Source organism: Eriocheir sinensis, unplaced genomic scaffold (genome assembly GCF_024679095.1).
Source record: "Eriocheir sinensis breed Jianghai 21 unplaced genomic scaffold, ASM2467909v1 Scaffold1354, whole genome shotgun sequence".
Taxonomy (NCBI): Eukaryota; Metazoa; Arthropoda; class Malacostraca; order Decapoda; family Varunidae; genus Eriocheir; species Eriocheir sinensis.
Window position 1 is genome coordinate 37,501 of NW_026110689.1, and position 17,500 is coordinate 55,000.

Consider the following 17,500-nt stretch of genomic DNA (forward strand, 5'->3'; position numbering starts at 1 on the left):
GAAGGTTGTTACTTCCCTCTCTCGATCTGAGTTTTTTTTCAGGCAAGGTATTAAAAGGTCGGTATTATAAGACACACTCGCTTCTCATATCAGCTATTTCTAAAGGCCAAAGAGGGGATCAATCGGGTTCTAATGAGTGTTTCTTTAGATTCACAGTACAGAAGAAGGGTCAGACTACCACCAGGGTCATAAAACTACTCCTGGAAATGTCCCAAACTCCTATGAAAGCCTTGTCAAATATGTGTTCTTTGGCGGCGAAATGTCTTGCAATACGACCCATAGTTTCCAGTAGCATTCATGTGTTCGTCCCCTGGTTACCCTCGAGGCAGGTGACAGACTTCTCAGGTGTATAGAAAAATTTTCCTCTCCGATTATTCACTTTCACTCCGGCGGCGTTACGCTCGGGCGACTTATAACCAGATGTGACACACTTACACAGGTACACAGACAAGGGCACACCTACATACACACACAAGGGCAGAAATAGAGGTGCATGTAAACACACAGATACTGATACGAACATACGGTCACGCATACACAAGAATTCGTAATTACATGAAAAAACGTACCCCCCCCCCACCCCCCCCCACCCACACACACACACACACACACACACACATGGCGGAGCGTTTTTAATGTAATTGTGAAAAGATTGCAAGGGAGAGAGAGAGAGAGAGAGAGAGAGAGAGAGAGAGAGAGAGAGACCACTAGTGATGCTAAATACACAGTGAACAAGTGTAAAGGGCTTTTTTTGAAATGCACGAGAAAAAGTGACATTTTAAGCCCCGAAAAGTGCACAGTGAAACATATGCTACTCGAACGATCGCATAAAGTGTCGTCGGCACAATACAAATATGTTGTGTACTATAGATTCGTCAGTTAAAAAAAAAAGAGAGAGAATATTACACGTGCTCATGTCAAGCGAATAGATATCAACGAGGAACGACACCCTCCTCCCTTATACCCTCAGCTCCTCCACCCAACCTACTCACGCACCAACGCACACACACACAAACACACACACACACACACACACACACACACACACACACACACACACACACACACACACACACACACACGGCTCCGCAATGAAGTGGATAACGTCGCCAGGGTGTTATCCGTTAGGATCAAGTTCAAGGATTGCTCAGACTGAAAAGATTATTCTGATGGCACGAAAGGTTAGTGTCCCCTCCTGAGCATGGGGGGCGGAGGGAAGGGGGTGTTCAAGGGCCCAGCCGTACCCAACAATTTGCCACTATGAATCTCTGAGCTCTTTTATGGAGGGCACTGGCGGGCGATCACGAGACCAGCAGGTGATTAGACCCTGGGTGCATGACAGACAGAAAGATACCCCTGACCCCCCCCCTACACACACACACACACACACATTCTCTCTCTCTCTCTCTCTCTCTCTCTCTCTCTCTCTCTCTCTCTCTCTCTCACTGGCATTGCATCTGAAAACATGTCTATTTAAGGCCACAATATCTACCTACCTGTCCCACCCACCTGTTCTTACCTGGACTGAGTCTCTCTCTCTCTCTCTCTCTCCGCCCACGTCACTATAGTCTCTTTCCTTATATAAATCCACCTTTAGCCCACGCAAAGCCACATACTATAATTATTTCTCTTTGGTTATGAAAATTCAACGTGTATCCACCGAACCAGAGATTTAATTAACAACTTGCCAACAACACTTATCACGGGTCCACTTAATTCCACCGAAGCATGTTTCATCCACTTAATTCCACACGGAGCTACATACTTCCACACTGATTGACTTCCGGTAAAGCATTTCATATTTCTATGTTCTAAATATCTCGTAAACTCACCTTTTTATATACACTGGAAGCACCTCATGTTTTTTTTTAATTTTTATACTCCTATTACTTTTTCTTACTTTTTCTGTTGAGACAAAAAAAAAAAAAGACAAAAATACAGCTAAGTAGAAAAGTCCGCCTTATGTTTATGTCATCTTTTTTCATATGCATTTTGTTTATTTAATATTTTTTATCTAATGGGATGCTGCCTTCATTTTCGTCCCCTGCTATACACTTTTTCTTCACATTTCATTTAAGATTTTATCCCCAGATGCATTTACATATTCATATTTTGGTCTATGTAACTGCGTCTCTGCTTCATAGATTTCTTGCGTCAATTTACTTCTGCACATGTCTGTCCAGTATTTCAAGATGCATTTCGTTTGTTATATTTTAGGTTCACTCTTTTCTGGGTTCCTTTGCTAAAAATGTGATTCATATGTTATTGATATTCTCCGCCCTTAATATTTCTCATTACCTCTCCATGTCCGGGAAACGACACTCATTTCTTTTTCCATTGCGACCTCGTCCTAATAATTCCTCGCTTTTCGGCTCCGAGCAACAAACATAATTTATCCTTTCCTTTTAATTTCTTTCCTTCCATTTCCTCTCTCCCTTTCCATTGTTTCGTTTGCCTTAACTCTTCTAATCTTCCGCTCCTTTCTATTTAACTTCCTTTCCTCAGTTTCCCTTTTTCCTTCTACTAATTTTTATTCTTATCGTTTTCTTATCTCCCTATATTAACCTCCTTGCATTTTCTCACTTCTTTACTTTACTGTCTATATTTATTTTCTCTCCTTTTTTTCTTTCTTCTCCCTCCTCCATTCATTTATTCTTCCGCCTTTTCTTTCTCTTCCCTTTTCCCTTTCTTCCCTCTTCCTCTCTCTCTCTTCTCCCATTTTCTCTTACATTCCTTCCTTCTCGTTACTAATTCATTTCTTCTTTTTTCCTCTTTTTCTGCTCCCATTGAGAGAGAGAGAGAGAGAGAGAGAGAGAGAGAGAGAGAGAGAGAGAGAGAGAGAGAGATATGAATATTATAGGTGTAAAAATCGTCACAGGCATTTTTCCTGCCTCCTGGAAAAATGCTGTTGTCACCCCACTATATAAAAACGGTGACCCAGACGAAATAGGAAACTATCGTCCCATCTCTCTACTTCCAATTTTTTCAAAAATATTGGAAAAGGTAGTTGCCAATCAATTAATGTCATTCCTGGAACGTAACAAACTTCTCTCTCCAACCCAACACGGCTTTAGACCAAAACTCTCTACAGAGACAGCGCTGCAAGTCATTACCAATAAAATTTATGATAATATAGATAACAAATATCACTTTTAACACTCTGCGACCTTTCTAAGGCCTTCGACAGTGTCAGCCACACCATCTTACTCCGAAAACTTCAACAGATTAATGTTGACACCTACTGGTTTGACAATTACCTCGATGACAGGTCACAGTCTGTCCGCATCAAAGACATCGTCTCATCCAAGAAATCAGTAGCCTTTGGAGTCCCCCAAGGCTCAATACTAGGCCCAACATTATTCAATATCCATGTAAATGACATATCTACCTATATCAATAACTGCCTTCTAGTACAATACGCTGACGACACACAGTTCCTCCACAGCGGTAATATCAACGAAATAAATACTTTAATTAATAAAACTGAGATCACTTTGAAACAAATAAGAACCTATTTTCTACAGAACGGCCTTCAGCTAAACATCAGTAAGACACAATGTATCTTCCTAGGCACACGCCAACTCCTGGCACACATACCTAACAACACCACCATCAGATGTGCCGATGGCGTTATACAGCTCCTCCTCCATGTTAAGAACCTTGGCTTTCATCTGGATTCACACATGACCTTCGACAGACACATAAATGAAATGACTAGGAAAACAATGGAACCTTAAATTTCATTAACAGACACAAAGATCTCTTCAACAAAGAAACACGCTTAATGGTTATCCAGACTTTGGTATTAAGCATCATAAAATACGGCATCACAATATGGGGGACAACAAACTCAACTTTAATAAACAAAGTGCAAAAACTACAAAACTTCGCGATAAAAGTGGCAGATGGGAAAGCCAGGATATACGATCATGTCACTCCATTATTTAAAGATTTACAATGGCTTAAAATCAAAGACCTAATCACCTTTAACCTCATCACGAAAGTGTTTAAGCAGAAAATAAAGGATTACCCAGACCACATCCTCTCTCTCCCAACTGTTAACTATATGACTGACTCAACAACAAGACAACAAAACAATCTCTACGTCCCGAGAACCAACACCGACACAGGTGCAAGAGCCTTTCATGTATTAGGTCCTAAATTATGGAACCAACTACCGAATGAAATAAAAGACTCTCATAATCTGACCACATTAAAATCAATTCTTAAAAAGAAGCTGTTGACCTCTGCATGAATGTATTATCTACTTTACTGCCTTCTGTATATTCTATCATGTATATTTAGATGTATAATACACCATGTATATTTATATGTATAACCTACCATGTCTATTTAGATGTTTAGAATAACCACTTTTTAGTGGAAAATAAAGTTTATTATTATTATTATTATTTATTATTACTCTCTCTCTCTCTCTCTCTCTCTCTCTCTCTCTCTCTCTCTCTCTCTCTCTCTCTCTCTCTCTCTCTCTCTCTCTCTCTCTCTCTTTTTTCCTCTCTCTCGAATATAAATTGCATGCTTACTTTACCACACAATCTTGCACACACACACACACACACACTCAACGCAAACACGCAAAACAAAGCACTGCTCAATCTCGTTACAACAATCAACCACTATCACCATTACAAGCCGCCACCACCACCACCACTATCACCACCACCACCATCATCACCACCAACAACAACACCACTATCACCACCACCACCACAACGCCAAAGGAACAATATCGCTGTAAAGTGGAGATACCGAGAGAACAAGTAAGCTAGAGAGAGGAGGAGGAGGAGGAGGGTGCCAACGTAGATAACTGCCGACTTCGTAAAATAAAAGGACATAGGAGGAGGGATAGGAAGAAAAGGAGGAAGAATAGAAAGAGGAGGAGGAGGAGGAGAGGAGGAGGGGGAGGCAAGGTGTGAACGACCATGTGTGAATGGCTGGGGGAAGAGATAAGAACGAGCTAGGATTAAGGGAAGGGATTGGGAAGGGCTGGGAAAGGAGGAGAAAGAAAAAAGAAGAAAGAAAGGGGATAGAAGGGAAGTGTGAGAAAATACTATGGGAGGCAAACGAAGGAGAAGGGAAGGGATGCAGATAAAAGAGAGAAAGAGCAGGAGGAAGAAAGGGGAGGGAGAACGAGGGTAAGAAAATGAAGGGAAGGAAAGTGTAATGAAATAATAGGAGAGGAAACGGAGGAGAGGGAAAGGGCGTGAAGATAAGAAGAGAGGAGAGAAAGAGTGAGGGAAGAAAGTGGGAGGGAGAACGAAGGGACGGGCAAGGGAAGATAGGGAAGGAAAGGAAGGGAAAGGAAGTGTAATGAAACAATAGAAGAGGGAACGGATGAGAGGGAAAGGGCATGAAGATAAGAGAGAGAGAAAGAGTGAGAGAAGAGAATGGGAGGGAGAACGAAGGGACGGGCAAGGGAAGATAGGGAAGAAAAGGAAGGGAAAGAAAGTGTAATAAAACAATAGAAGAGGAAACGGATGAGAGGAAAAGGGCGTGAAGATAAGAAGAGAGGAGAGAAAGAGTGAGAGAAGAAAGTGGGAGGGTGGACGAAGGGAAGGGCAAGGGAGAGAGGAAGGAATTCGAGAGGGAAGGAATTTGCTAAGCCGATGTTAAAAGTGATACATTGGTGTTTAGGGAGGAGGAGGAGGAAGACGAGGAAGAAAAAAACAAGGAAGTGGAGGAGGAGGAAGAAAAAGACGAGGAGGAGGAGGAGGAGGAGGAGAGAGGGTGCAAAGGTGTGACTGCATGGCGTGGAGATAACAACAGAAGAGGTGATTTGAATGCCGTGAGGAGGAAGGAGAGAGAGATGATAGAGAATGAAAGAAGCAAAGAGGAAGACTTCGGCATGATAAAGGAGGAAGAGAGAAAGGGGAAGAGAAGAAGAGACAGGTGGAGGAACAAGAAAGGAATGGAGTGGTAAATGCAAGGGAGATTGATTGATTGATGATTTATTCTTGCAAGTGAAACAACAAAGGAGAAGGGAGGACCATGCCATCCCAACCCCCAGGCAGAACAGAGTGTGATTATACAACTAAGGATAAGGAGTAGGAAAGGAATGGATTTGAGATGTAGTAGTGGATTATTAAGTAGAAGAAAGAGCTGTGTGAGTGGAGGAGTAATAAGAGAAGAAAATGGAGTGGTTGTGGAGTGGTGGAAGAAGTACTGAGAAAGGAATGGAGTGTCGGGCTGTGTTACTGTTACCAGACTATCGTACTCAGAACATTGCATTGATCAGTCTCAGACCCAAAACTATCGTACCCACACAAACATCGAGCAAATACGTAGTTATTGTTAAAACCGTTAATTTGCTGATGTTTTCTGGAGTAGTTACGAGACAGAAGTCGGAAAAATACAGCATGCAAGGTACGATAGTCTGGTAACGTTGGTGTCAGGGGAGTGGTTACGTGTGGAGTGACGGAGCTGGGGAGTAGTGGCAACATGATGGAGTGGACTGTAGTTGTGGTAGTGGAAGGAGGAGTCAGAACAGGCTGGATTTCTGTGATGGTGGAGAGAGTGGAAACAAAATGGAGTGGGAGGGATATAGAGAAAGAGGGAAAGGGAAATAATAGAGGATAAGGAGAAAGAGGGAAAGAGGAATAAAAGAGGGAAAGATAAACAGAATGGAGTGGAGTAGACGAAGTGATAAAAAAGGAGAGGAACAGAAGTTGAAAAATGGATGAGTGGGAAAGATATAGAGAAAGAGGGAAAGGGAAATAATAGAGGATAAGGAGAAAGAGGGAAAGAGGAATAAAAGAGGGAAAGATAAACAGAATGGAGTGGAGTAGACGAAGTGATAAAAAAGGAGAGAGAGGAACAGACGTTGAAAATGGGAAGAGTGGGAAAGATATAGAGAAAGAGGGAAAGAGAAATAAAAGAAGACAAGGAGAAAGAGGGAAAGAGGAATAAAAGAGGGAAAGATAAACAGAATGGAGTGGAGTAGACGAAGTGATAAAAAAGGAGAGAGAGGAACAGACGTTGAAAATGGGAAAAGTGGGAAAGATATAAAGAAAGAGGGAAACACGAATAAAAGAAGATATGGAGAAAGAGAAAGAATAATAAGAGGGAAAGATAAACGGAAAGAAAAAAAGACAAACAGGAGATGGACTGATAATGTAAAAAGGAAGAGAGAGAAGAACAGAAAAGGAAAATCTAAATAGCAAGAGAGAAAATATGAGCAGAAGAGAGAAAGATATGTTAAAAATGGAGAGATATTAATAGAAGAGAAAAAGATATGTAGAAAGAGGGAGGGAAGGAGTGGGAAGGAGTGATGTCGTGGGGGGTGGGGGGGGGGGGGGAGTGACCGGGGCGTTGGCGATGAAATGGTGAGATGCCGAAGGTCAAAGATAGCGTTTGTGAAGGCAGTAAAGGGCCATTCGAAGGGATGAAAGAGGCATTAAGGAGTGTAATAGCTGTTAGGGGTGATTGACTACGATTTAAGGGCGAGATAAAGGCGGTCTGAGGTGTGGAAGGGGACGGAGAGGTAAGCAAGAAGATAGAAAGGCTACGTGGGAGGTTGGGATTGATAAAGGAAGAGAGAGAGAGGAACAGACGCTGAGAATGGGCAAAGAAAAGTGGGAAAGATATAGAGAGTGAGTGGAGAGGAATAAAATACGTGAGAGGCCTGGGAATGACCAAATGAGGAGAGAAAGAGGAACAGATGTTGAGAATGGGTAAAGAGGAATGGAGATGATATGTAGAAAGAGGGAAGAGGTAGAAAAAGAGGATAGGATATAAAGAAAGAGGGAAAGAGGAAAAGATGAGCAGAGTGGTTACAGAAGTGCGGGACAGATACAGAGAAAGAGGGAAAGAGAAATAAATGAAGGATAAGATATAGATAAAGAAGGAAAGATAAATAGAAAAAGGGAACGAAATACAGAAAGAAAGAAAATAATAACAGTAAAGGGAAAGATATTAAAAAAAGTGAAGGAAAGGGATAAAAGAGGAAATTATATATAAAGATAAGGAAAGATATATTGAAGAGAAGGTCTGAAGAATATAAAGTGGAGGAAGAGATAATATTGGGAAGGATCAATTCAGAATAGCCTTGACCATGATGAAAGAGGAAGAGGAAAAGGAGAAAAGCCGCAGATGAAGAGCAGAGGGCTTACGAAAGAGTGGAAAAGGGAAATAAATGGGAAAAAAAGGGTTGGAGAGGTAGACGAGGGAAGAGGAAATGAAACAGGAGAAATAAAAACAGAAACAAATAAAAAAGCAGGAATAAATAATGAGAGAGAGGAATAAGAAGGGAGAGAAAGGGAAGAGGAAGTGAGGAAGAATAATTATAGAATGTGGAATAATTCAAGGGGATGTTAGATAAAAGAGGAAGAGGGAAGGAAGGAAGGAAGCAAGGAATGGGAGAGAAAATGAGAAAGGAAGAGATCGGTGCTGCTTTGGTACGAATAAAGAGGAGGAGGAGGAGGAGGAGGAGGAGGAGGAGGAGGAGGAAGAGGAGGAGGAGGAGGAGGAGCAGGAGGAGGAGGAAGGCTGGTGGCAGACAAGAACTAATATAATGGAAAATAAGAGGACGCTGCTCTTCCGGTGACCTTTTCGGGGAAACTCTCTCTCACACACACACACACACACACTCACACACACACACACACACACACACACACACACACACACACACACACACACACACACACACACACACACACAAACACACCATTTATTCATATTCCTCCATTCCAATTATTAACGTTATTTCAATACTTTATCAGCCCCTAATGCAAAAAAATAAGAAGATACCGAGAGAATTAAAACCCCTGAGACATCAATACCCTGATTCGAGCTAGCGTGGTGGTGTAGCATGGAGGCGCGCTGGCGATGTCCTGGTGGGCGGCGCTGGAAAAGCGTTACAAGGACGTTTTAATCATCGCCACGTGTCCTCCCACGGGGATCATTTGTTTCCGGGAGAGACGTAACTAAGCAGAGCGGGGTGGCATGTTCCCGAAGTCTGTATGTGTGTGTGCCGCCTACTCTTGAACAGGGCAGGTTAGGTTAGGTTAGGTTAGGTTAGGTTAGGTTAGGTTAGGTTAGGTTAGGTTAGGTTAGGTTTGGTTAGGTTAGGTTAGGTTAGGTTTGGTTAGGTTAGGTTAGGTTAGGTTAGGTTTGGTTAGGTTAGGTTAGGTTAGGTTAGGTTAGGTTAGGTTAAGTTGGGTAGGGTTAATTAAGAGGTAGGAGAGGTAATTTTAAGTGGGAATCACAATGAGAGTAATATCCAGAACGGCCCCGTGGTTAATTTCGAAGTTACAGCCCAGCGTCTTCACTCAGGGATATGCCAACGGGTGATGCCTCCAGGGTGCTGTCTATCCTGGGAGCAGTACATTATGCATACCTTTGTTACATACGAGTAGAAATCCATAAGACACCGACAAGCTTTTACTCACGCCTCGCAATGCCATTTCGAGACACTATAACCATACGAAAGGAAGCATGTACACAATACTACACCTTTCTTTATTCAGACACTTCCACTTACGCTCATGATTCCACCCAACCGGCCTCTTGCAGACTCCTTCCGTTCTTATGTTCTTATGTTCTTATTTCCACACCAGCGATTAAACCCACATCTACACCAGGGCATACACTCACCTTTACACCCATATCAACGCCTACCATTACGCCCACACTAACGTACTCGCCTACGCCCACACATACTCAGAGTCCGTCCACGCTCCCTCGCCGTTACTTTCCCGCCCACGCCCGTCCCACGCCCTCTCGCTTGCTATGGCTTGTTCGTCTGGCCCGACAGGTGTTTGGCTCGCCCACACCTGTATGTCTCTCTCTCTCTCTCTCTCTCTCTGATAAGGTAATACATACAAAACTACATATTTGTGTGTGTGTGTGTGTGTGTGTGTGTGTGTGTGTGTGTGTGTGTGTGTGTGTGTGTGTGTGTGTGTGTGTGTTTCCTCCCCTCACCCCAAAACACCTGACCTCACGTTAATTAAGACAGCTTCCCTAATATGCTTACCTGTGTGTTACCTGAGCAAGTCTATTAGCCCACTCTACCCACCTTCTCTCTCTCTCTCTCTCTCTCTCTCGCGCGCGCGCAAAATACCCCCAACCCGCCGAATAAACACATGCTAAAAGAATTCTGTGTTCCCTTCGGCTTTCGCAAAATACGAAGGACGCGGCGAAAAACTGAATAAACAAACGACAACAGCGAAAAAAAAGAGCATCGAATATACATGCAGAATCAAGGCCGCGTTCCTATTGGTGGGGAGCCTCTGACAGCTGACCAATGGCGTTCGTCCTCACGGTATAGACGAAAGAGTGAGGGTCGAGCTGATTGGTGCATGGAGGGCAGTTAATGGGATGTAATTGAGTGGATGGAGTTTGGTTAATCCCGCTGAATCAATGCGCTGAACCGACGCTCATCCAGGGAGACAAAATAGAATCGGGCGAAGGACTGAGAGGCAGGGACAAATGAGGATTAAATTAAATACACGGAAGTCAGGCTCGTAATGCACCGATGGAAAAGAGAACCGAGAATATAATTTGGGCTCAGGAACATTATAAAAAATTGCACTCATGTATATATAAGAAAATATCCAGAGGGGTCTTGTTCATACTTGACTGCTTGTGTTATGGAGGAATGAGGATCGGGCAAAGGTTGAGACACATAACGGATAAAGATTAAATTCCACCTTCCTGAAAGTCTCGTTTATATAAGTCGCTTGTCTTAACACACAATAAAAATGATAAACGATGAAGCGAACGGAAGGGAAGACTGAGAGACGAAAAACAAATAAAGATTCAATTCTACGTTCGCGCAAGTTTTGTTTATATTGGGTTTGTTTTAAAACAAATGAATATCGATACAGATGGAGCGAAGGGAAGATTGAGACGGAAAAACAAAAGAAGATCAAGTACTTCATTTGCTTACTACTACAATAAATATAATAATTGAATTTAACTCTGTACACGAAATTCTTGGTTATAATACGCTCACGTGTTAAACAAAATAAGCATGATAAAGATGAGACTTGAAGACGGTGATGATAAATAAAGGAATATTTAATATCGTGTCTTCTAATTTTGGCAGTGAAAAAAATAAGAAAACCGAATCACAATGAACACAATCAATATACAATAAGGACTAGTTAATAAGGCGCTCCTGTCGTAAATCTAAAGAAAAAAACGATAAAGAAGAAGCGAAAGAAAGTTTGAGAAGGAAAACAAAGGAAGATCTAATACTGTATCTTTTGATTTTGGCAAAGAAAAAAACTGAATCACAATGAACTGAATTAATATACAATAAGGACTAGTTAATAAGGCGCTCCTGTCGTAAATTTAAAGAAAAAAACGATAAAGAAGAAGCGAAAGAAAGTTTGAGGAGGAAAACAAAGGAAGATTAATACTGTATCTGATTTTGGCAATGAAAAAAACTGAATCTCAATGAACACAATCAATATGCAATGAAGGTTAGTTAATAAGGCGCCCCTGTCGTAAATCTAAGAAGAAAAAAACGATACAAAAGAAGCGAAAGAAAATTACAGAAAGAAAACAAACTAAAATATGTGATGTCTACCGACTTCAACGATTTAACAAGAAACTGAAATGAATCGAGTTGGACACGGAAGATACACGGAGGTCTTGTTCATGATGCTCTTACGTCGTGAACAAAAGAGAGCAGCACAGATGAAGAGATGAAACGACGGAAAACAAGAGAAGATCGAATACTAAACACTGATTTCGACATTAAAAAAGTTGAACTGAATGTGCCTGACTATAGATACACGAAACTCTTGCTTATGCATCCTCTGTGTCGTGAAACAAAAGAAAAGCGATAGGAGGTCTTCTTCATAATGCTCTTACGTCGTGAACAAAAGAGAGCAGTACAGATGAAGAGATGAAACGACGGAAAACAAGAGAAGATCGAATACAGTACACTAATTTCGACATTAAAAAAAAGTTGAACTGAATGTGCCTGACTATAGATACACGAAACTCTTGCTTATGAATCCTCTGTGTCGTGAAACAAAAGCGAAGCGACAGAAGCTGGATATATAGGATCAAACTCTTTACACTTAACTCTTCTCCATACTGCGCATGTGAACTGAAACAAAACAACAATAAAAGACGATCGACAAAATAAACGGGATCAAACACCATCTAAACTCTTGTCTATGTATACGTTTCTAGGCCAACAAACACAGACGAGACGCCAGACAAACGGCCAGACAAACACAGGATCAAGATGCAAGACAAGAGAAAAAAGCACACATGTGGGTAGAATATATTTACATCTACTCTGAAGATAACACAGACCCTCTTATCTCTCTCTCTCTCTCTCTCTCTCTCTCTCTCTCTCTCTCTCTCTCTCTCTCTCTCTCTCTCTCTCTCTCTCTCTCTCTCTCTCTCTCTCTCTCTCTCTCTCTCTCTCACTCTCTCTCTGTGTGTGTGTGTGTGTGTGTGTGTGTGTGTGTGTGTGTGTGTGTGTGTGTGTGTGTGTGTGTACCCTCTACCCTCTCTACGGCATGCCACAGTATTGCCACATCCTTCTCAAGAGCCTTCATTACTTCCCTATCACCGCCTTGGCAAACCCTAATCAGCCTGTTGACGTCACCTGAGGATGCTTTTACCTGTCCTACCTGTCGCCAACACCTCTTCCTAGTCGCCAGTTCCACATTCCAACAGCGTTATTGTAGTATGTTCTCTTTTCCTTGAAGGCAGGAGGAAATACAGACGAATAAAGGTTGTTTTCGAGTGTTGTTTACGAGATGCTGGCTAACTCTTGCATACGGGAATTGGACGGAATAGGGATGAGCAAGAGTGGAAAGTCGTGTCCAGCGAGGCCGCAGGAGGGGAAGAAAATTTATAAATCTTCCGTGTCGAACTGTTACCATAACCACCACCATCACCATTACTGCTACCATCACGACCACTATCCACACATAACCTATTTTGGAATGATGGTGAAGGTATAGTGGTGCCCTAGAGCCATCCCCAAATACCGCCATAAAGACTCATACTATATAGGGCCGTATTTCTAAACATTTCGTCGCCCAAGTTCACCTATTTGACAAGGCTTTCGTAAGAGTTTTGGGCATTTCCAGGAGTACTTATATGACCCTGGTGGTAGTCTGACCCTTCTCCTGTACCGTGAACCTAAAGAGTTTTGGGCATTTCCAGGAGTACTTATATGACCCTGGTGGTAGTCTGACCCTTCTTCTGTACCGTGAACCTAAAGAAACACTCATTAGAACTCGACTGACCCCCTTTTTAACCTTTAGAAATTGTTAATGTGAGAAGCGATAGTGTTTAATAATACCAATAGAATCACCATCACCAGTAGGCCACTATTACCACGACCACTGTCCATCCAATAACCTGTTTTAGGATGATGGTGAGGGTATAGTGGTGCCCTAGAACAAGCACCATATACCGCCATAAGAGCCCTAGGCATCACCAATCACCATCACCATTTCCGGTAAGACAGTGATGGTGAGGGTAATGGTGATGGTTACAGCACCGGACAAACACACCAAAACCTCATCTTCACCATCACCACCGCCATCACCATTACCATTGCCCCACCATTCACACCAGACCATCATCTTCCATTCACCATCAAACAGTCACTACCCTTCACCATCCACCCCCCATCACTGCCACTCTCCACGTACCTGCTTCAGATCTATGGTGATGGTGACCCACTCGTACCAGCGGCCGGCAGCCAGGGTCGGGGACTGCCACCACGAGTTCGTTCCGTCGATGGCGTTGGTGATCGGATGGCGGCGCGAGGGGTCAGGCGAGAGGGCGTCACACACCCCACACTGCGGCGCCCTGTTCCCCGAGTGGTCCGTCAGCTTGCAGTACACCTGAGGGAGGAGGAGGAGGAGGAGAAGGGGGTAAGGAGGAGGAGGGTAATAAGAGGTGAAGAGGTGGGAATGTAAGGAGGAATATGTTTTTCATTTATGAGGGTGAGAGGAGAGAAAAATCTATGTGAAGAAAATGTATGTTTGGCATTTTTAGTGTAAGAGCAGACAAAATAATGTAAAGAATATTCCGTATCATGTTACTCCTGCGAAAAGAAAAGAAAATGGGTGTAAGAAACAGGGGTGAGGAGGTAGGAAGGCAGCGAGGAATATGTTAGTCATTTTTAAGGTAAAAAGAAGCGACGGAAAAAACTAATGCAAAAAAAAGACAAAGAAAACCTCGTGTTGTCTTGCCCCTGTGGAAAAAAAAAAATAATGTCAAGAAAGATAATAGTTAGGTGGGAAGGTAGGGGAGGATATGTCTTTATCATTTTAGGAGGTAAGAGAAGACGACGAAAGACAAAAGGAAAAGGGAAACCACGTATTACCTCCCGCGTGTGAAGGAAATTGATGCCGAGAAAGAGATTTATATCCGGAGTGGCGCGGTGCTGGCCTCAAAGGAAGGCGGGACACAATAAAAGCGTGGACGGGTTGGTGGGATGAGGGTAACGAGCTGTGGCGTTCTGGGAAAGGAAGAGGAGGAGGACGAGGAGGAGGAGAAAGAGAACGAGAGATGGAGAGGTGGAGAGGGAGAAATGTGGAGTATTGGTTGGGTAGGCGCAGGGGAGTGTGTTGAGGGAGGAGAGTGTGAATTGAGCGGTATGGCGGGGTTGTGTTGAAGGAGGAGGAGAAAGAGGAGGAGGAGGAGGAACACAAAGAAGCACAAAGAAAGAACAAACAACAGCAGACCTGCTGGTCCTTACGAGGCTGTTTGTGACAAGCTACACTAACTATCTAATCAAAGGTGGAAGATGAAGGACAGCAAAGGCGAAGGCGAGGAGGAGGAGGAGGAGGAGGAGGAGGAGGAGATCTTACATAGTTCACCTGCCTTCTGCTTCTTCCCTTTCTTTCTTTTCTTCTTTGGTATCTTAGTGTTATAATTTCTTTGCGCGCTATATGGTTATGGCCTGTTTATGGTTATTGCTTGCCGTTTCCTTTCTTCCTTCCATCATTCATTCCTTTCCAGCGTTCCTGGTCCCTTTCTTCGTGCAATAATTTCTGTACGCTCTATATGGGTATTGACTGATGCCTCCTTCCTTCCTTCCTTCCTTCCATTCTTGCTCCATATCTTCGTGTTCTAATTTCTGCACGCTCTTTACAGTTAAGTTTAGGTTGTACATGTATTTTGTTTTCTGACCTTCCTTTGTCTCCATAAATTCAGCCCAGTCTTTTCTGTCTTCGTTGCGACATATTTATAGCATCTTTTTTATCGTGTCTCTGGAAATCATCAAGTTTAGGTTGTACATATATTTTGTCCCTCTCTCCACGTTACAGACTTCCTTACTGCGGGACCAACATGACCAAGAACAGGGAATGAGGTAAAGGAGAGTGAGAGAGGGGAACAAACGGTGACGGGGAAGGAAGAGGCGGGGCGACGCACGTGGTTTTATTTACAGCGGTGCCCAGCCAGGCCCTCAACGCCTCGCCATTAGGACGCGTCACATGTGTAAACGCAGCTCGGCGCCCATGCGTAACGCTGACGAAGGGGCAAACATACTGACAGACGCGGGGTGGGTGGGGTGGGGGGTGGGGGGGGGAGAGAGAGAGAGAGAGAGAGAGAGAGAGAGAGAGAGAGAGAGAGAGAGAGAGAGAGAGAGAGAGATACAGACACACACATACAAACACACTTAGAGGTATACGGACACACCAAGACACACAGACAGATAAATAAACAGACAAACAAGTAAAGAAATATATACAGAAGTAGATAAAGAGACCAACCCAAAGACATATAGATAGATCGACAGATAGATATAGCTGAGTGGGAGGATAGATAACAATTTTACATAATAACCAAAAAATATATATATGTATGAAAAAGGAAATAAATGAAGAGAGAGAGAGAAAGAGAGAGAGAGATTCCCCACACAAATAAAGCGATCATGGAAAAATAAAGAAAGAAGAAGACTCATGTATATTTTAACAAGATGATTACAAAAGACGCAATAAGAAGATGCTATAAATATGTCGCAACAAAGACAGAAAAGACGGGGCTGAATTTATGGCGACAAAGGAAGGTCGGTAAACAAACCCAAGAAATAAAAATTGAAAACATGAGCTTCAGGGGAGAAAGAAAGAATATCAGAGAGGCAGAAAAGCGAGGAATAAAAAAAAAAAAGACAGCCACGATACATAAACAACAGCATACGAGATGTGGAAATATAAAAGAAAACACACACACACACACACACACACACACACACACACACACACACACACACACACGCAAGGGAACAGGAGATGACACTAACACAGACACACACACAAAAGAAAGAGAGAAAAGAAAGAGTGAGACAGGACAGGAAGAGAATGGGAGACATCGCCACCATCACCACTAACACAATCATAACCACCACCATCACCACCATCACCACAATCACCATCACCACTACTGTCACTAACTTAACCACCATTGCCATCACACCACTACCATCACCACCACTATTACTAACACTATCTTAACGAACACAGTCACCACTAACAATATCATAACCACCACCATCACCACTATCACTAAGCTCACCACCATAACCACCACCACCACACCACCGCCACCACCACTAGTACTAACCCTTCACGAACACCATCACCACTAAAACTGACACTATTCTCACCTCCACAACCACTACTACACCACCACCACAATCATCACCACTAGCACTACCTTCACCACCTACCACTATCATCACCTCCACCAAAACCACCAGTACCATCAACACAACCACTATAAAAAAAAACAGCACCATCACCACCACCCTGAGCACCACGGCAAGACACACACACACACACACACACACACACACACACACACACACACACACACACACACACACACTACATCTACACTCCCACGCTCAAGGAGACACAGAACATATCACCTGGGCTAACTACACCAAAAAAAAAAAAAAGCTTGACCCCTGAGAACATTTCATCCGTAAATTTTGTTTTCTCTTTTCATCTACCTCCCACAAAGTGCTTTTACTTCGTCTCCAGTGTACCTTGCGCGTGTCAGGAGGGAGGAAGGGGGACGGGAGGAAGGGGAGAGGAATGGAGAGAGGGAGGCTACAGAGAGAAAGGGGAAGAGAGGATGCAGAGTTGAGAGGAAAGGGAGAGAGAAAGCGAGTGAGGAAAATGAGGTGGGAGAACGTGGAGGAAAGGATGCAAATGTGAGAAAGAGGAAGAGGAGAAAGAGGTAAGAGGGAGGAAAAGGAAAGTGAAGAGGCAATCTTGAGGAGGGAGAGAGAAAAGGCAAATTGAGGAAGAGAAAGGGGAGAGATGCTAGAGGAAGAAAGGGAAGATAAAATAGAAAGGAATAAGAGAAACGATAGACAGGTGAGCCCAAGCAAAGAAAAGAGGAAGGAGAGAGAAAAGTCAGGGGAAGGAAGTGGAGGTGGAGAGGAGACAAGTCAGGTGTGTCGCGTTGGGTCACGTTTGTTTGTTAGGCATCAAGAATGACAGGTGTGGTGCACATGTGGAGGAGCTGTAGCGTTGTAAGT

The 17,500-nt window shown here is 43.1% G+C and overlaps 1 protein-coding gene across 1 annotated transcript in view; it reads right to left on the minus strand.

Moving 5' to 3' along the window:
• LOC126989876 (laminin subunit alpha-1-like) overlaps positions 1 to 17,500 on the minus strand; it is a 53,738-nt gene that overhangs the window by 34,113 nt on the left and 2,125 nt on the right. The window contains 1 exon segment of the mRNA XM_050848500.1: positions 13,653 to 13,847. Within this exon segment, the coding sequence (XP_050704457.1) occupies positions 13,653 to 13,847 (195 nt within the window).